Source organism: Xenopus tropicalis, chromosome 5 (genome assembly GCF_000004195.4).
Source record: "Xenopus tropicalis strain Nigerian chromosome 5, UCB_Xtro_10.0, whole genome shotgun sequence".
Lineage (NCBI taxonomy): Eukaryota > Metazoa > Chordata > Amphibia > Anura > Pipidae > Xenopus > Xenopus tropicalis.
Genome location: NC_030681.2, coordinates 2952966 through 2974264, shown reverse-complemented (window position 1 = coordinate 2974264; position 21299 = coordinate 2952966). Strand labels below are relative to the sequence as shown.

The 21299-nt window shown below is 49.3% G+C and overlaps 1 protein-coding gene across 1 annotated transcript; it reads right to left on the bottom strand.

Annotated features, from left to right (window-relative positions):
• Positions 1 to 1390: 1390 nt before the first annotated feature.
• LOC101734310 lies at positions 1391 to 18386 on the bottom strand. The gene is made up of 4 exons (XM_031902203.1): positions 18350 to 18386; positions 2307 to 2434; positions 2097 to 2177; positions 1391 to 1835 (listed from the first exon to the last, which is right to left on the bottom strand). Exons 1-4 carry the CDS (start codon positions 18384 to 18386, stop codon positions 1452 to 1454), a joined length of 630 nt encoding a protein of 209 aa, XP_031758063.1. The 3' UTR covers positions 1391 to 1451.
• Positions 18387 to 21299: the final 2913 nt, after the last annotated feature.

Sequence of the window (21299 nt, the reverse complement as noted above, 5' to 3'; positions counted from 1 at the left end):
GATACATAGGCACCCAAGGGCCACACCCCCCCCCCCCCCCCCCCGAAAACCTGCTGCCCTAGGCACGGGCCCTTGGGTGCCTTATTATAAATACAGCCCTGGGTAAAACCAATAGGAAGTTAAAAGGCAGGATCAATATCCTTGAGCAATAGGGAGCACATATGGATACTCATTTTCTACAATGAGGTCAAATTAAAGGGGATATAAACCCAACCATAACGCTGCCCCACAGCGCCCCCTAGTGTTGCTATAGAAGTTGTCGAAAACCGTAATTCTAGATGCAAGGAAATTCCCCAATGAGCCTTCTACTGAGCAACATGTGATTATAAGTGCAAGAGAAGTGACCAATGAGAATGCTGATTCCCAGCACTGTGTCAGGCCCCTTGCTGGTACCTTACATATAGAGATAATGATGGCATTTTTCCCTCATTATATGGCACAGGAATCAGACATGGGGATAAAGGGACAGACTTGTTCAGTGCTGGGAAACTGTGCTTATTGCTCCCAACTCCAATTGCAGGAACAGAGAACAGGGAGCCGGATTTACTCACATCAGCTGGGATTCTCATTGGGGGATTTCTTGCATTTTAAGAATACAGCCCTGATGTTGCTGGACTACAGCTCCCAGCATGCCTCACCCTTCATTATATGTTACATTATTCTGGGATTTGTAGTCCGGCAACAGCTGAGTAACGTTTGGTTGAGCCGCGCTGTGCCGCAGGGTTTAGTTCCCCTTTAATAGAGAGTTTTTTCCATTTTAACCATGTATACTTCCCCTTTAAAATAGAAGTGCAATAAATCTAGACTTTAGTTTTTAGTTCATTAAAGATTTTATGTAAATCCCTTTGCAAGCAGCTTCCCTGGGGAGTATTATAGTGACTGGTTTAAAAGAAGCACTATCTTTTAACCATTTGTGTGCTGGGTCATTTAATATCCATATATATATATATATATATACGCACTTTCACAATAGCATTATTGCAGTTAACTGTTTATGTGCTGGGACACTCAGAACTATCTTTCTCCTTATCTTTTTGCTATAATTTGCCGTATCGCACCGGGTGTGGCGTTTATTTTCCCTTTCTCTGTGGCCTTTGGCGCTGATCACTGTTATCTGAACGTTCCAATAAAAACCCATTGTTGGAATTGAGCGGAATGATTCCCATAAATATCTGGAATAGGAAACGCCACTCAGTAGGAAAAACTTTTTGGTTTTATTTCTAGCAGAAAAGCAAAACAACTTTTCCAAATACTAACGGGTAGAAATTTCCCCTTCAGTAAATCTGCCCCATAGGAAGGCGCTTGTGTAGTTGGACTTTTGCCCTTAAGCTCCGGGCGCCTTCTCCTCATCCCCATTCTCCTTGTAGGAATTACTGTGGGAATTCTGGGCAGGAACAGCCTGGAGAAGCTCCTCCCTCCCACCCACTTCTCTCTATGGCTCCACCTCCTCCTCAGAATTCTCCTTGCAAGCATTGGCAGAGGAACTGTTGGAGAAGCTGCTTGAATTCCTTCTCCTCTTCTCCCGTCATTGTTCCATTGCTCTTTGTTTTCTGGGGGCTCTTTTCTGAGTGAGACCCTCGGGGTTCATGAGCCTCAGACTGGCGCCACTTCTTCCTCATCTTAGCGCTTCTAGGCTCCTCCCTCTTTTGGCTTTTTCTGCTACTAAGTCCTGCTTCTTCCTCCATGTTATCATGGGTTGGAGCAGGACTTTGTGGCCCTTCGCTCTCTCTCCCAGCGGGGCCCTCGTCTCTGTCCTTTTCTGGCTTCTTTCTGCCGGACCAGCGGCCATAACAGAACTCCAGTAGATAGGCAATGAGTTCTGGTACCAAGAAGCCCTACATGAAAGGAGAGAGAGAGACTCAGTACCAAGAACATTCTTTAACCCAAAGGGAATGGTTCCATTATTCCCCATAGATGTTTCCGATGGAACAGAACTTTATTCCCTTTATAATATTCATCGATTCTATAGAGAGAACAACTCAGTAGCAGTCGATGGGATCGAGTAGGAAAGTCCGATTCCAGAGGAACTCGCTGATACCCAGTCTGACTTACATACTGAATTGTTTCCTAATGAGCTCGTTATTCTAACGACTTACCATAAGGACTCCTCCCACGCTCGTTCCATTCGCAGTATCTCTGATGAGGGGCTCAATATAAGGTGCAATTGGGAGGAACTCCTACAACAGAAGGATATGAGAGCGTCAGTCGGACCCTCACTAACATATCAGTACATCAGTGTCGGGCAAGTAAAGCCATTCTGACCCGTTTGTGTCAGACCCGCTATGTATATGATATTCTCCTCTTACCTGAAGGATGGCGCTGCTCAGCTCTGGGTTAGTGAGCTGACTCTCTATAGGAGGGATGGGACACAGCAAGCCCTGCAATAGGAAATAATCACTTACTGACTCTTGGCCGGGTTTATGGGTCCAAATCCCTAAAATAAACAAATATAATCCCAATTGGCTCATTGCTCTCTGATCCTTATCATTTACACATTTACTGATTTATTTCTGTTGGTGCAGCCGGTTGGTTATTCCCCGTGGGCACCGAAGCCATCAGTTGGGAGCCATTAGCCAAACACCAAGGGAATAAAACCTTTCTGCAGCCACCGATTCCCCGATCCTGGGGGCTCCATAGAAATAGCCACCAGAATGGGCATTAACCCTTTGTATCAGGAGGCAGAATAATACAAATGTTATTGGCCAGATCTGCCCCGCGGGTAAAGCTTATTGCCCTTGCATGGCTCCCATTGTCTAAAAATATTTCCTGTCTGATGGAAAATTAGTTTGAAATGCAGCAAGTTTTGGTGTGGCCCCTGGCGCTCGCATCACTAGGGGCCCCTGGCGCTCGCATCACTAGGGGCCCCTGGCGCTCGCATCACTAGGGGCCCCTGGCGCTCGCATCACTAGCGACCCCTGGCGCTGTAATCACTAGGGGCCCCTGGCGCTCGCATCACTAGGGGCCCCTGGCGCTCGCATCACTAGGGGCCCCTGGCGCTCGCATCACTAGGGGCCCCTGGCGCTCGCATCACTAGGGGCCCCTGGTAATCACCTATCCAACTAAAACAGTGAATATTTTCTTTAAAATAAATTATGGTGAATGGTGTAAATCCTCTCTGCCAGTCTCAGGCTCACTCGCAATGTGCAGGAAACATGAAATAACCCCGACTACTTTCCCCTATTGCCCCCCGGCCCACCAAAACATCACAAGGAGAGTGAGCAGTAAATGAATAGTAATAATAATAGTGATGTCTCTCACACAAAGGGAGCCTGCACAGCTTGGCAGATAGGGTTAATTTATATTTATTATATTTTATTAGCGTCTTTTTTCATTTTTTTCCTGGAGGGCCCAAATGAATTCTGGGAATGAGCTTTGCAGCCCAATCATTGGTTTAGATCAATATAAGGGCCCATTTACAGGTCCCAGACTCACGGGTTAACGTTAAACGTTATACCTAGGCATTAAAGAGTTAAAATAAAAACAACGGCCTTTGGATGATATATAGCGGCAGGTTGTTGGCCGGGACACAATGGTTTCGCTGGGTCACTCTGCCCCGTTTCATGAGTCGCATGGTTAAACTTACAGTGCAGAATCCCCCTGGGCTCCATCCAAGTGTCTCTGGGATCATTATTTGCTTTATAGGAACCAGGGCTGCCCGACTGGGGCCCGTGTGGCCCTACATAGCATCTCTATGGACTTTATTATATGACTCTATATATCATTTTAATTGAATCCAGCCCCCCAGCATGTAAGACATATCATTGGCCCACTACATGTAATAAGTTGCACAGCACTGATTTAAACCAATCACGGGACTGTTATTCTCTTGGGCGGAACCTATAAGTACCAGGGGCTCAGAGGCCCCCCCTACTGGATACTGTTGGAAGCCACAAGCAGAGGAGGTGCCCAGCCCTGTTGAGATATATTTTTTGGGAGGAGTCTGTTGATTACTGCCCCAACTGGGGCCTCTAGATGCCCCAAAATGCACCTAATTGAATAACAAATTTATAGAGATTCAGCTGTCCCCTCCTACTTTTTGGCTAGGCTCCTCCCATTAAAGGGACATAATCAATAGTCAGAAATATAAATTCATGTTGCAATTTAATAACTGGCCTGGCTCCCACAAGCACTAATTGATGAGCAGTTATTATATGTGTATAGAATGTCTCTGCTAATTTGGGGGGGCCCAGTAAGTTCTCCCTATGCCTCTGCTGGCCCCTCTATTCCAGAGATGATAAATCCTGTGAAATTCAAAAATTCAGACCAAAAGGCACAAAAATGAACCTTGAAGTCTTCAGGCCTCCTTGTGCCTAATGGCTCAGGGAGACCTCTTAGCTGATAGGCCCACAGTAGGGGAGGGTCTTCAGACTCCATTGGCCACAAGTTTAGGCGGGGTCCCTTCATCCTACCCCTCCAGCCCAAAGGTTTACAAGGGGTCGGAACAACAAAAGGCCTCCAGAGACAGCCCCATGTATTTTGTGCCCACAGTGGGGCCAGATTGGGGGGGGAGGAGCCTAATGGCCACATATCCCACCCCTAGATCAGCGCTTCGACCTGGAGGTCTATTGCACCTAATCCGTAAAGAATAAAAGTAAAAAGTGCCAAGGTGCCTCAATAAATAGATAAAATCAAATCAAAAAGTGACCGTATGTGGCCCCTGCCTGATGGGTGCAATTGTGTGAGTTCAGGCACCCCAGGGGGGCAAATCCTGGAGCACAAAAAAACTTGGGCTTCAAAGGAAATCATCCGGCCCCTTGGCCTAAGGATCAAGTGTTCTTTTCATCAAACCATTGTGGTGCACTCCGAACCCCCCATCACTGGAGTGGATACATCACACTGAGAAGAGCAGATTTTTTTTTTCTTGAAGCCCGGGGTGCAACAGGGGGGCATTAACTTAGCATTAAATAAGGCTGGATCCAATAAAAATCAAAGTCACTGAAATGAACTTGAGTCTTCAGACCTGCCTTAGGCCCAAGACTAGGGAGACCCCTTTCTCTCCCACCTCCCTGGCCAAAGGACTCGCAGGAGGCTTCAGACCCCTACACCACGAGGCCAGGGGGGTCCCTTTTCCCTTCCCTATAACGTCAGCATTGGCATTAAAGTCAGAGTGGCTAAACAGTAGCCCCTAACGCCATGTAGGACTTCTCAAGGGGACACCTCCATCTTCTTCTCCATTGGGTCAAGGAATGAAACCGCATCTTCCACTGGCAGCGCATTGTTCCATAATAGGGGGGGCCCACGCCGTATCCACCTTTGGGGGTCTGTTTAATACTCTCCTTCTGCAGGAGGAGGGTTCATTATAAGAACTTTCATAGTTTCATAGCTATAAGGAATTTTCCATCCATCTTTTCCCATTCCTTAACCATAATATCCTCACTTGTAGATCTCACTCCTTCTATTACTGTTCCCTTAATCCATCCCATAATATCTGCTGTTTCCCCGGCCGCATCTTCTCCCCGTCCCCTGGGACACCTCTCACGTTGCACAAATTCTATGTTTCTCTTTACAGTTCCGCCCCTGGGTGAAGACCCTGAATATATAACTTAAAATGAATGTAAGCAAATGCACTCTTTTGTCTAAACAGCATAACTTACCCTTTAAAATAGCTCAGTTCCTAACTAGGGATGCACTGAATGCAGGATTCAGTTCGGTATTCGGCCAGGATTTGGCCTTTTTCATCAGGGTTCGGATTCGGCAGAATCCACGGTACTGGCTGAACCAAAACCGAATCCTAATTCGGGGGGGAAGGGGGGGGCGGCATTCAGAACTTGCACCTATACCGGCTCCTCTGTAACTTGGAGTGGGTGCCCCCCTTTAGCCGGATCTGATGAATGAGGTGTTGGAATTACTGGCAACCTGGTCCTGCTGCTAATTCCAGGGTTCTGTTACCCACAGTTACACTGGGACGTTGGGGAAAATGCTGAGCTTGACCCCAGGCAAGATGAGGGGGGGGACCAGGGACGGATTTCTCTCTGAGGCGCCCCGAGGCCGCTCCTGTGGGTGTCCCCCCCGTGCGCATGCGCGAACGCTCCTTTAAACTCCCATACGGAGCAGTGGGGAGAGGTCCCGACTGCTCCGTATGGGAGACAAATTTTAAAATGTTCTTGCGGTGGGGCAGCATGCCGCCCCTAAACTTCTGCCGCCCTAGGCCAGGGCCTTTGTGGCCTTTCCACAAATCCGTGCCTGGGGGGGACACCAGGCAAGCTCAGGGGGGACACCAGGCAAGCTCAGGGGGGACACCAGGCAAGCTCAGGGGGGGGACACCAGGCAAGCTCAGGGGGGGGACACCAGCAGGGTCGGACTGGGGGGTGCAGGGCCCACCGGGGCTCCCGCCCCAGGGGCCCTGCAGGTGCCCCAGCCGCGTCCCCTAACCCCCCCAAGGGCCCCCCTAACCCCCCCGAAGGGCCCCCGCCTGACGTCCTCCCCGAGCGCGTATAAATTGAACGCGTCGGGGAGGAACAGTCAGTAGCGGGGAGCGCCGGCAAAGGTCGGACTGGGCCGCTGGGGCCCACTAGGGCCGGGGCCCACCGGGATTTTTCCCGGTGTCCCGGCGGCCCAGTCCGACCCTGGACACCAGGCAAGCTCAGGGGGGACACCAGGCAAGCTCAGGGGGGACACACCAGGCAAGCTGAGGGGGGGGACACCAGGCAAGCTCAGGGGGGGACACCAGGCAAGCTCAGGGGGGGGACAACAGGCAAGCTGAGTTGGGGGACACCAGGCAAGCTGAGGGGGGGACACCAGGCAAGCTCAGGGGGGGGACAACAGGCAAGCTGAGTTGGGGGACACCAGGCAAGCTGAGGGGGGGGACACCAGGCAAGCTCAGGGGGGACAAACATGGGTAAAAACATGGCTATTTGAATAAATGTGCACCTTGCGCTGCATTGGTACATAACTCTGTGTGCCCCTGCAGGGTGGGAGTTGGCGCCAGTTGAGTTGGGCACTTTGTGCCATGGCGGTGCCCCAGGCAGGAGCGCGGAATAATTCGGCCCGGGGGTTACAATAACACGAGGTCCTCGCGGAGGCATCTGGCGCTCCATCCCTGGCTGCTGCGGCCAAGTCTGCAATATCCGCCGCTCAGGAATGCGTTGGCCTGGGATCTGACCACCCTGAATTACGCAGAAGCCGGAGGGGAGCGGCGCGTTTCGCTGACAATAATGAAACTGAACATCAACGCGGCGTTGGCGCAGCACCGGCGAGTGTTTAATCTGGAGCGGCTCCAGCGCGGGGTCCCATTCAGCCCCCCCATGGGGAAAGGTAATATTTGGGCTGCAATCGGATCCAGCGCAGAGATTCTGGGTGGTACCGGCCCCTGGGCCCGCGGGCGTCTCACGTTCCGGCGCTGACACATTTCTCTTTATTGCAATAACCTCAGACTGTGTTTCCATTGCTAATTACTGCTGATTTATTGCCCCCCTGCCCCTCGCTGACACTCGCCATTAAGGGAGGAAAAACAAATCTCTGCTTTTAGCCCTGATTTCTGCTCGGGGAATCGGCTCCGAAAATGTTGCCTTTTTGCTTCTTTTTCCAGTGCGCAATGTTTATACCAATGGGACGCGATGAAATGACGGGGGGGCATTGTGCGAATATTTACTGAGTGACTGAGGGCCGACGAGGGGCCACCGGGGGCTGGAACTGTGCTGAACTACACCCGGCGGCACTTGCACTTCTCAGGGGGGTGCCGGGAGTTTATAAAGAGTATGTAGCGACTAAAATATAATAATAAATTAATATACAGGTATGGGATCCCTTATCCGGAAACCCATTATCCAGAAAGCTCCGAATTACGGAATGCCCGTCTCCCATAGACTCCATTTTAATCAAATAATTCAGAATTTTAAAACTGATTTCCTTTTTCTCTGTAATAATAAAACAGTACCTGTACTTGATCCCAACTAAGATATAATTACCCCTTATTGGGGCAGAACAGCCCTATTGGGTTTATTTCATGGTTAAATGATTCCCTTTTCTCTGTAATAATAAAACAGTACCTGTACTTGATCCCAACTAAGATATAATTACCCCTTATTGGGGCAGAACAGCCCTATTGGGTTGATTTCATGGTTAAATGATTCCCTTTTCTCTGTAATAATAAAACAGTACCTGTACTTGATCCCAACTAAGATATAATTACCCCTTATTGGGGCAGAACAGCCCTATTGGGTTTATTTCATGGTTAAATGATTCCCTTTTCTCTGTAATAATAAAACAGTACCTGTACTTGATCCCAACTAAGATATAATTACCCCTTATTGGGGGCAGAACAGCCCTATTGGGTTTATTTAATGGTTAAATGATTCCCTTTTCTCTGTAATAATAAAACAGTACCTGTACTTGATCCCAACTAAGATATAATTACCCCTTATTGGGGGCAGAACAGCCCTATTGGGTTTATTTAATGGTTAAATGATTCCCTTTTCTCTGTAATAATAAAACAGTACCTGTACTTGATCCCAACTAAGATATAATTACCCCTTATTGGGGCAGAACAGCCCTATTGGGTTTATTTAATGGTTAAATGATTCCCTTTTCTCTGTAATAATAAAACAGTACCTGTACTTGATCCCAACTAAGATATAATTACCCCTTATTGGGGCAGAACAGCCCTATTGGGTTTATTTAATGGTTAAATGATTCCCTTTTCTCTGTAATAATAAAACAGTACCTGTACTTGATCCCAACTAAGATATAATTACCCCTTATTGGGGCAGAACAGCCCTATTGGGTTTATTTAATGGTTAAATGATTCCCTTTTCTCTGTAATAATAAAACAGTACCTGTACTTGATCCCAACTAAGATATAATTACCCCTTATTGGGGGCAGAACAGCCCTATTGGGTTTATTTCATGGTTAAATGATTCCCTTTTCTCTGTAATAATAAAACAGTACCTGTACTTGATCCCAACTAAGATATAATTACCCCTTATTGGGGCAGAACAGCCCTATTGGGTTTATATAATGTTTTATTGATTTTTTTTAGTAGACTTAAGTTATGGAGATCCAAATTACGGAAAGACCCCTTATCCGGAATACCCTTGGTCCCGAGCATTCTGGATAACTGATCCTATACCTGTATTAATATTTTTAGAAACATTGTTCCCCTGAGGCAAAAGGCAAACCTGCCCCTGGTCAGGGTCCACCAGTCGGACCCTGGTGGCCCTATCAGTACAGTCTGCATCAGAATTGATTCATAATCAGCCCTGTAGCATCAGCTTCTATGGCAGATGTGACCTCACTTCCTGCTTGATGATTTGCCACACCCCCTAAACTCAGCTCCTCCCCAGCAGCCCACTGAGCACGTGCAGTGCCACTGACCCATACAAGATGGCCGAACAAGGCCAAGATGGGGGACTGCTGGGGGCAACTGTGATGCCCTGGATCATTACCATTATAGGGGGGCTGTACCCCTGGGCCGGTACTGTGAGTCCGGTATATAATATACAGAATTTCTAACCAGATTCAGTTTTAGCCTTTAGTTCTATTATTAACAACTTGTGTTTATAAGGATTTGGTACATCATCCGGGAACCTTCACTCGGGCAAAACATGTTTGGTTTTCTAATTACCCCCCTTTCACTCGGGCAAAATATGTTTGTTCTTGTAATTACCCCCCTTTTACTCAGGAGTTACTATTTATAGAGGGATATTTATTAAAAAACTAAACAGGAAGTGAAAGGAAACAACACGAGCAAAATATTTTGGGTTCCGCGCCAGGAAAAACACTAAAGTGAGGGGGTTTATAGCGTCAGAAACACGTGTGAAATAACCATTTCCTCCCCAACTCCCTTTGTACCATGGCATCGGCCATCTCCAACCCCCAGCCGTGCCTCATAAGGAGAATAGGTATCAACGTAGGGACCCCTATGGGTCATTCTTAGGGACCCTCCCAGTGTCCTGCCCTTCCCCTGGCACACTCTGCCCATGACCACTGAAACCTGTATATTATAATAAATAAAGTACCCCCTGTTGTAAAATATAAGGATATTAGAAGTCTCCTTGGAATTCCATGACCACTAAAACCTGTATATTATAATAAAGTACCCCCCTGTTGTAAAATATAAGGATATTATAAGTCCCCGAGGAGTTCCTTATAATATATAGTGAATAAAGTGCCCCCTATTGTAACATATAGGGATATTGTAAGCCCCCGAGGGGTTCCTTATAATATATAGTGAATAAAGCGCCCCCTATTGTAACATATAGGGATATTATAAGCCCCCGAGGGGTTCCTTATAATATATAGTGAATAAAGCGCCCCCTATTGTAACATATAGGGATATTATAAGCCCCCGAGGGGTTCCTTATAATACATGGCGAATAAAGTGCCCCCTATTGTAACATATAGGGATATTGTAAGCCCCCGAGGGGTTCCTTATAATACATGGCGAATAAAGTGCCCCCTATTGTAACATATAGGGATATTGTAAGCCCCCGAGGGGTTCCTTATAATATATAGTGAATAAAGCGCCCCCTATTGTAACATATAGGGATATTATAAGCCCCCGAGGGGTTCCTTATAATATATAGTGAATAAAGCGCCCCCTATTGTAACATATAGGGATATTATAAGCCCCCGAGGGGTTCCTTATAATACATGGCGAATAAAGTACCCCCTATTGTAACGTATAGGGATATTATTAGCCCCCGAGGAGTTCCTTATAATATATAGTGAATAAAGTACCCCTATTGTAACATATAGGGATATTATAAGTCCCCGAGGAGTTCCTTATAATATATAGTGAATAAAGTGCCCCCTATTGTAACATATAGGGATATTATAAGCCTCCGAGGAGTTCCTTATAATATATAGTGAATAAAGTGCCCCCTATTGTAACATATAGGGATATTATAAGCCCCCGAGGAGTTCCTTATAATATATAGTGAATAAAGTGCCCCCTATTGTAACATATAGGGATATTATAAGCCCCCGAGGAGTTCCTTATAATATATAGTGAATAAAGTGCCCCCTATTGTAACATATAGGGATATTATAAGCCCCCGAGGAGTTCCTTATAATATATAGTGAATAAAGTACCCCCTATTGTAACATATAGGGATATTATAAGCCCCCGAGGAGTTCCTTATAATATATAGTGAATAAAGTGCCCCCTATTGTAACATATAGGGATATTATAAGTCCCCGAGGAGTTCCTTATATAGTGAATAAAGTACCCCCAATTGTAACATATAGGGATATTATAAGCCCCCGAGGAGTTCCTTATAATATATAGTGAATAAAGTACCCCCTATTGTAACATATAGGGATATTATAAGCCCCCGAGGGGTTCCTTATAATATATAGTGAATAAAGTACCCCCTATTGTAACATATAGGGATATTATAAGTCCCCGAGGGGTTCCTTATAATATATAGTGAATAAAGTGCCCCCTATTGTAACATATGGGGATATTATAAGTCCCCGAGGGGTTCCTTATAATATATAGTGAATAAAGTACCCCCTATTGTAACATATAGGGATATTATAAGTCCCCGAGGGGTTCCTTATAATATATAGTGAATAAAGTACCCCCTATTGTAACATATGGGGATATTATAAGTCACCTTAGAGTTCCATGACCATATAAAAGGCCTTCGACTTATAATATCCTTATATTTTACAACAGGGGTTACTTTATTCACTATATATCTTCCCCCCAGGCTGTGCCATATACAGTAGTCTATATACAGAGGTTTGTGCCCCTTTTACCCCCCCCCCCCGGCACAGGGAGGTGCTGCTGTACAGTAGCCAATGAGAGCGTGGGAGCCGAGGGGCCCATTATCTACTGCGCACGTAGCTCGGCCGTCAGCCCCTATCTGTCGCCCAGCAGTAAATATCCCAGGGATAAAGGCCGAGTGTTTGTGTTGGTTCAGACCAGTAACCAATCCAGTTTGCTTAATCTGATTCCCTAATTAGCAGCTCAGTCGTTAGTGATGCGGTGACTCTCGGAGTTACGTCCTCGTACGGTAAATACAGCGCCGGCCCGTGTCATTCCCACCGTTCCCCAGTACTGCGGCACTGATAAAGGCACAGAGATAGATCCCTCGCCCACTTACCTGCACTCACCTGTATTTACCTGCACTCACCTGTATTTATTGGGGAGATTCCCAGCATTTTGCCAACATGGAAACCGGTCAAAATTAATTACCCCTCAGTTAACTTTAATAGTAATCACCTGGGCTGGGCAGCCATTGCCCCAACTGTGTGGGACAGCTGGGGGGTTGCAGATCTGAGGCAGAGATGCCGTGTTTTGATTGGGTAAATCAGTGCATAAATGCAAATTGTATTCCCAGTCACACATAGGGAGAGAATATAAAACTCCCAGTATAATATACTCCTGTACCCCCAAACCTTGGGGATAATGATCTGTATCTCACACATATATTGTACATCAGTCAGGGACCCCACTGGCCCCCCTATACTCCTGCACCCCCAAACCTTGGGGATAATGATCTGTATCTCACACATATATTGTACATCAGTCAGGGACCCCACTGGCCCCCCTATACTCCTGCACCCCCAAACCTTGGGGATAATGATCTGTATCTCACACATATATTGATATTGTAAATCAGTCAGGGACCCCACTGGCCCCCCTATACTCCTGCACCCCCAAACCTTGGGGATAATGATCTGTATCTCACACATATATTGATATTGTACATCAGTCAGGGACCCCAATGGCCCGGCGGAACTGGGATTTCGGTGACACCACACGGGGAATGAGACAGCCAATAGGGGAGCCGGTTTAGTTACAATGAGAGGAAATCATAAGGAAGTAATAGAATTCCCCGGGGAAGGGCTGTGTGTTCTCCATACAGGAACCCGCCGGCCGTGTGATGGGGCCCCTTGCGTGTGAAGTTTATTCCCTCGCGCCCCATGACAATCACCCACCTCTTGGGTGCCGAATTAACTCTTAGGGTGTTAGGATCAAAATGGGCTCCCAGGAACCAAACGAGATCGGTGGGAGTCACAGTGTGGGCCCTTACCCAACGGCAGGTGGGCAGCAACGGGGCCATAGCAACAGCACTCGGCCAATAGATACTCAAGCCCTTCAGAGGCTAATGGACTGCAACTCCCCGTAATCCCCCAGCACCCTTACAACACAGGCTAATGGACTGCAACTCCCAGTAATCCCCCGGCACCCTTACAACACAGGCTAATGGACTGCAACTCCCAGTAACCCCCGGCACCCTTACAACACAGGCTAATGGACTGCAACTCCCAGTAACCCCCCGGCACCCTTACAACACAGGCTAATGGACTGCAACTCCCAGTAACCCCCCGGCACCCTTACAACACAGGCTAATGGACTACAACTCCCAGTAACCCCCCGGCACCCTTACAACACAGGCTAATGGACTACAACTCCCTGTAACCCCCCGGCACCCTTACAACACAGGCTAATGGACTACAACTCCCAGTAACCCCCCGGCACCCTTACAACACAGGCTAATGGACTACAACTCCCAGTAACCCCCCGGCACCCTTACAACACAGGCTAATGGACTACAACTCCCTGTAACCCCCCGGCACCCTTACAACACAGGCTAATGGACTACAACTCCCTGTAACCCCCCGGCACCCTTACAACACAGGCTAATGGACTACAACTCCCTGTAAACCCCCGGCACCCTTACAACACAGGCTAATGGACTGCAACTCCCAGTAACCCCCTGGCACCCTTACAACACAGGCTAATGGACTACAACTCCCAGTAACCCCCCGGCACCCTTACAACACAGGCTAATGGACTACAACTCCCAGTAACCCCCCGGCACCCTTACAACACAGGCTAATGGACTACAACTCCCTGTAACCCCCCGGCACCCTTACAACACAGGCTAATGGACTACAACTCCCTGTAACCCCCCGGCACCCTTACAACACAGGCTAATGGACTACAACTCCCTGTAACCCCCCGGCACCCTTACAACACAGGCTAATGGACTACAACTCCCTGTAACCCCCCGGCACCCTTACAACACAGGCTAATGGACTACAACTCCCAGTAACCCCCTGGCACCCTTACAACAGAGGCTAATGGACTGCAACTCCCTGTAATCCCCCGGCACCCTTACAACACAGGCTAATGGACTACAACTCCCAGTAATCCCCCGGCACCCTTACAACACAGGCTAATGGACTGCAACTCCCAGTAACCCCCGGCACCCTTACAACACAGGCTAATGGACTACAACTCCCAGTAATCCCCGGCACCCTTACAACACAGGCTAATGGACTACAACTCCCAGTAACCCCCCGGCACCCTTACAACACAGGCTAATGGACTACAACTCCCAGTAATCCCCTGGCACCCTTACAACACAGGCTAATGGACTGCAACTCCCAGTAACCCCCCGGCACCCTTACAACACAGGCTAATGGACTACAACTCCCAGTAATCCCCCGGCACCCTTACAACACAGGCTAATGGACTACAACTCCCTGTAACCCCCCGGCACCCTTACAACACAGGCTAATGGACTACAACTCCCAGTAATCCCCCGGCACCCTTACAACTCGGCTAATGGACTGCAACTCCCAGTAACCCCCCGGCACCCTTACAACACAGGCTAATGGACTACAACTCCCAGTAATCCCCCGGCACCCTTACAACACAGGCTAATGGACTGCAACTCCCAGTAACCCCCCGGCACCCTTACAACACAGGCTAATGGACTACAACTCCCAGTAACCCCCGGCACCCTTACAACACAGGCTAATGGACTACAACTCCCAGTAATCCCCCGGCACCCTTACAACACAGGCTAATGGACTGCAACTCCCAGTAACCCCCCGGCACCCTTACAACACAGGCTAATGGACTACAACTCCCAGTAATCCCCCGGCACCCTTACAACACAGGCTAATGGACTACAACTCCCTGTAACCCCCCGGCACCCTTACAACACAGGCTAATGGACTGCAACTCCCAGTATCCCCCCGGCACCCTTACAACAGAGTTGATTTATTTAATAGGGAGTCAATGAGTGGAGACCAATAAACTGCTTGTTGTGCTTTAGAGAAGAGCAGAGTTGGGTCAGTACCACAGAACCGGAGGGCCCGGTCCCTTCCAGACTCAAACCAAGGACAGTTCCCATCAGTCTATCCTTATTTCCTCCGTGGGTCCATATATATTTATATATATATATCTGATTGCTGTGCCCCCTTTTGTGGCCCTCAGGAGACCCAGCCAGACTGTTCTCCAGCCAGCACTGCAGGGGTTAAATTAGAAATCAGTCGGAATCTCGCCGATGTGTCTATTTGGCTTCTCTGGTTCAGGGGGAGGAATATTCTGGATTCCAGGTCCATAAGAAGAGCAAATATTCCTATTGGAAAGAACAATATTTTCCCTTGCAGAGCAGGAGGGAGAGGGAAGGCTCCGCTTGTTTACACAGAGCTCCGGGGAGTCATTCAGCCCTAGGAACAGCCAATGGGGGGAGAGAGGAAGGCACGCAGGGTTCTGATTGGAGGATTCTGTTTGCATGTGTATAATTTGGTGTCATATAAATAAATACACTAACCCTCCCCTTCAATATCTTTTACTCCACTCATTCTGCCCCAATTCTGCCCCACCCTGCCCCATTCTGCCCCACCCTGCTCCTGCCAATGTCACTATTTACCCCTCTCTGTGTCTGAGATTCAGAACCGACCCAGTACCCAGAGTACATAGCGAGGGCAGGCAGAGCACTAATCTGATAGGACAGTGGCCCGAAGGACAAGGAGTGGAACAGTCTTTCCGGATTCTGGATAAGGGATCCCCAGGCATCATGAGCACCAGGAAAAACAAACATTACAAGATATTTACACTGTGAATATAGGGGATACTTCCCCTTTAAATACATTTAAATAGTGTTGCGCCTCACTCGCCCCTTGCGCACAGGGTCCCCTCAATCTCTGCTCATCTTCCCACTCCCCTAACCCCCCAGTCCCCAAACACCTACTCCCCTAACCCCCCAGTCCCCAAACACCTACTCCCCTAACCCCCCAGTCCCCAAACACCTACTCCCCTAACCCCCCAGTCCCCAAACACCTACTCCCCTAACCCCCCAGTCCCCAAACACCTACTCCACTAACCCCCAGTCCCCAAACACCTACTCCCCTAACCCCCCAGTCCCCAAACACCTACTCCACTAACCCCCAGTCCCCAAACACCTACTCCCCTAACCCCCAGTCCCCAAACACCTACTCCCACTAACCCCCCAGTCCCCAAACACCTACTCCCCTAACCCCCCAGTCCCCAAACACCTACTCCCCTAACCCCCCAGTCCCCAAACACCTACTCCCCTAACCCCCCAGTCCCCAAACACCTACTCCCCTAACCCCCCAGTCCCCAAACACCTGCTCCCCTAACCCCCCAGTCCCCAAACACCTACTCCCCTAAACCCCCCAGTCCCCAAACACCTACTCCCCTAACCCCCCAGTCCCCAAACACCTACTCCCTAACCCCCCAGTCCCCAAACACCTACTCCCCTAACCCCCCAGTCCCCAAACACCTGCTCCCCTAACCCCCAGTCCCCAAACACCTACTCCCCTAACCCCCCAGTCCCCAAACACCTACTCCCCTAACCCCCCAGTCCCCAAACACCTACTCCCCTAACCCCCCAGTCCCCAAAACACCTACTCCCCTAACCCCCCAGTCCCCAAACACCTGCTCCCCTAACCCCCCAGTCCCCAAACACCTACTCCCCTAACCCCCCAGTCCCCAAACACCTACTCCCCTAACCCCCAGTCCCCAAACACCTACTCCCCTAACCCCCAGTCCCTACACCTACCCCCTCCCCAAACACCTACTCCCCTAACCCCCAGTCCCCAAACACCTACTCCCCTAACCCCTGAGTCCCATAACCCCCCTTTACCCTAACCGCTACTCCCCTAACCCCACTCCCCTAACCCCCAGTCCCCAAACACCTACTCCCCTAACCCCCAGTCCCCTAACCCCCCAGTCCCCAAACACCTACTCCCCTAACCCCCCAGTCCCCAAACACCTGCTCCCCTAACCCCCCAGTCCCCAAACACCTACTCCCCTAACCCCCCAGTCCCCTAACCCCCCAGTCCAAACACCTACTCCCCTAACCCCCCAGTCCCCAAACACCTACTCCCCTAACCCCTGAGTCCCATAACCCCCCTTTACCCTAACCGCTACTCCCCTAACCCCCACTCCCCTAACCCCCAGTCCCCCTAACCCCCCAGTCCCCAAACACCTACTCCCTAACCCCCCAGTCCCCTAACCCCCAGTCCCCAAACACCTACTCCCCTAACCCCCCAGTCCCCAAACACCTACACCCCTAACCCCCCAGTCCCCAAACACCTAACTCCCCTAAACCGCCCCCAGTCCCCTGACCCCCCAGTCCCCAAACACCTACTCCCTAACCCCCCAGTCCCCTGACCCCCCAGTCCCCAAACACCTACTCCCCTAACCCCCCAGTCCCCTGACTCCCCAGTCCCCTAACCCCCAGTCCCCTAACCCCCAGTCCCCTGACTCCCCAGTCCCATAACCCCCCAGTCCCCTAACTCCCCAGTCCCCTAACCCCAGTCCCCTGACTCCCAAGTCCCCTAACCCCCAGTCCCCTAACCCCCAGTCCCTGACTCCCAAGTCCCCTAACCCCCAGTCCCCTAACCCCCAGTCCCTGACTCCCCAGTCCCATAACCCCCAGTCCCCTGACTCCCCAGTCCCCTAACCCCCAGTCCCTGACTCCCCAGTCCCATAACCCCAGTCCCCTGACTCCCCAGTCCCATAACCCCCAGTCCCCCTGACTCCCCAGTCCCCTAACCCCCAGTCCCCTGGACTCCCAAGTCCCCTAACCCCCAGTCCCCTGACTCCCAAGTCCCCTAACCCCCAGTCCCCTAACCCCCAGTCCCCTGACTCCCCAGTCCCATAACCCCCAGTCCCCTGACTCCCCAGTCCCCTAACCCCCAGTCCCCTGACTCCCCAGTCCCATAACCCCCAGTCCCCTGACTCCCCAGTCCCCTAACCCCAGTCCCCTGACTCCCCAGTCCCCTGACTCCCCAGTCCCCTGACTCCCCAGTCCCATAACCCCCAGTCCCCTAAACCCCAGTCCCATAACCCCCTGACTCCCCAGTCCCCTAACCCCCAGTCCCCTGACTCCCCAGTCCCCTAACCCCCAGTCCCCTGACCCCCCAGTCCCCTAACCCCCAGTCCCATAACCCCCAGTCCCATAACCCCCAGTCCCCTAACCCCCAGTCCCCTGACTCCCCAGTCCCCAAACACCCCTAACCCCCTCTCTCTGCTCCTCTCATAGCTTTTCAGTTCTAGTTTGGCCTTTAATCCCAACCCATCAGACTAGCAGAACTACAACTCCCAGCCCCCTACATACAGATTTCTAGTACCGGTTGTGCATTGGATCTGTACATCGCTACCAGGCATGGCGGCGCCATATAAATAAATATATGCCGGGATATCAGATCTGCAGGAAACTGCCCCAACGTCTCAGCCCCTCACAAACAATGAGGCCTCTGTATGGGGCAGATCCGGGAGATAAAGTCATTGACTTTCCGAGGGGCTCCAAGTGGCAGCTTTCTGGGCCCCCCTTGGGTGTAAATGGCAGGAAGCTCCATACAGACAAGGAGCCCTTTCTCCTCAGCCTCAAGGAGTTTATTGTGCGGCAGGAACATTCCCAGCGCTTCTCCCGGGCGGCAACATTCCCGCCACTCGGATCACATGACACACAGTGCGACATATGGTCAGTGGGGAGTGGTTCCTGTCCAATAAGGGGGGGTCACACATGGCATAATAAGATCACTGCAGAAAATAGATTCAGAGTGTTACATAAACCCCCCACATGCCAGTAAGATCACTGCACAAAATGTCTAATTATTGTGTGCCCAGAACATTCCTTCTCTGTATATTTGTATTTATACATATGGGTAGGAGGTGCCATAGTGTTTCCCTTAGACAGTACAGTATGGGGGTACAGCTTATTGTGTGCCCAGAACATTCCTTCTCTGATATATTTTGTATTCTATACATATTGGGTAGGCAGGGTGCCACTTAGTGTTTCCCTTGCAGTACAGTATGGGGTACGCTTATTGTGTGGCCAGAACATCCTTCTCTGATATATTTGTCATTTATACATATGGGCTTAGGGGGTGCCATAGTGTTTCCCTTAACAGCTACAGTATGGGGGTACAGCTATTGTGTGCCCAGAACATTCCTTCTCGTGTATATTTGTATTTATACATATGGGTAGGCGGTGCCATAGTGTTTCCCTTAGACATACGTATGGGCGGTACAGCTTATTATGTGCCCAGAACATTCCCTCTCTGTATAATTGTATTTAACATATGAGGTAGGGGGTGCCATAGTGTTTCCCTTAGGACAGTACAGTCATGGGGGACAGCTTATTGTGGTCCCAGAACCCATTCCTTCTCTGTATATTTGTATTTATACATATGGGATAGGGGTTGCCATAGTGTTTCCCTTAGACAGTACAGTATGGGGGTACAGCTATTGTTGCCCAGAACATTCCCTTCTCGTATTTTGTATTTATAACATATGGTAAGGAGGTGCCCCATAGTGTTTCCCTAGACAGTACAGTTATGGGGGTACAGCTTATTGTGTGCCCAGAACATTCCCTCTCTGTATATTTGTATTTAACATATGGGTAGGGGGTGCCATAGTGTTTCCCTAGACAGTACAGTATGGGGGTACACGCTTATTGTGTGCCCAGAACATTCCTTCTCTGTATATTTGTATTTATACATATGGGTAGGAGGTGCCATAGTGTTTCCCTTAGACAGTACAGTATGGGGGTACAGCTTATTGGTGGTGCCCAGAACCATTCCCTCTCTGTATATTTGTATTTATACATATGGGTAGGGGGTGCCATAGTGGTTTCCCTTAGACAGTACAGTATGGGGGTACAGCTTATTGTGTGCCCAGAACATTCCTCTCTGTATATTTGTATTTATACATATGGGTAGGGAGGTGCCATAGTGTTTCCCTTAGACAGTACAGTATGGGGGTACAGCTTATTGTGTGCCCAGAACATTCCTTCTCTGTATATTTGTATTTATACATATGGGTAGGGGGTGCCATAGTGTTTTCCCTTAGACAGTACAGTATGGGGGTACAGCTTATTGTGTGCCCAGAACATTCCCTCTCTGTATATTTGTATTTATACATATGGGTAGGGGGTGCCATAGTGTTTCCCTTAGACAGTACAGTATGGGGGTACAGCTTATTGTGTGCCCAGAACATTCCCTCTCTGTATATTTGTATTTATACATATGGGTAGGAGGTGCCATAGTGTTTCCCTTAGACAGTACAGTATGGGGGTACAGCTTATTGTGTGCCCAGAACATTCCTTCTCTGTATATTTGTATTTATACATATGGGTAGGAGGTGCCATAGTGTTTCCCTTAGACAGTACAGTATGGGGGTACAGCTTATTGTGTGCCCAGAACATTCCTTCTCTGTATATTGTATTTATACATATGGGTAGGGGTGCCATAGTGTTTCCCTTAGACAGTACAGTATGGGGGTACAGCTTATTGTGTGCCCAGAACATTCCCTCTCTGTATATTTGTATTTATACATATGGGTAGGAGGTGCCATAGTGTTTCCCTTAGACAGTACAGTATGGGGGTACAGCTTATTGTGTGCCCAGAACATTCCCTCTCTGTATATTTGTATTTATACATATGGGTAGGAGATGCCATGCTAATTCCATGTATATGCTTCTTCCCCTTTGTACATTGCTGAGAGTAATTAGTAACAGTAGTTAATAAGGGGGTTGCCCCCCCCCCGCGCTATATATTTAGCCACAAGCTGCCGCTCCCCCTGCTCCGACCCCTGAGCGCTTCTGTTTCACATTAACTCCCTGTGAGTTGGGAAGTCGTTAATCAGAGCCCGTTGGTTACATTGTTGTTATAGAGTTTCCCTCCCAGTAATTGGCTATTTATGAGCTCATTTAGCAATTTGTTCGTTACCCCTCATTAAATCAGGGTGAGATTTGTGGCAGTAAAACCGCGGGCCGGGTCTCTGCACTTGGTTATTGGGCCCTATGGGGGGGATACAGGGGCACCCACGGGGGGGGGGTATTTAGCTAAACTCAAGGGGTCCTGCAGTGTCTTTGCTTGTGTGAGTGCAGGGCTGTGATTGGCTCTCCCCCTCCAACAGGGACCGTTAGGACACGCCCACCCCCCATATGAAACCCAGACAGGGACCTGAGAGGATCTATAGGGAGCCCCAATAAAGGGGCCATTGTTACAGATAGGGTTAATGTTTAGCCCAAAGGGAAACCAGCACCGGATATTATTCATAATTGCCTACAGGGTT

Bases quoted from the DNA above. Each gene is read 5' to 3' on its own strand.
- LOC101734310 (XM_031902203.1), bottom strand. From the start codon at position 18,386: ATGCCTGGTAGCGATGTACAGATCCAATGCACAACCG. The intron at 2,178-2,306 runs GTAAGAGGAGAA...CTTCTGTTGTAG, and splicing joins TGAGCAGCGCCATCCTTCAG to GAGTTCCTCCCAATTGCACC. The intron at 1,836-2,096 runs GTAAGTCGTTAG...CCTTTCATGTAG, and splicing joins GCGTGGGAGGAGTCCTTATG to GGCTTCTTGGTACCAGAACT.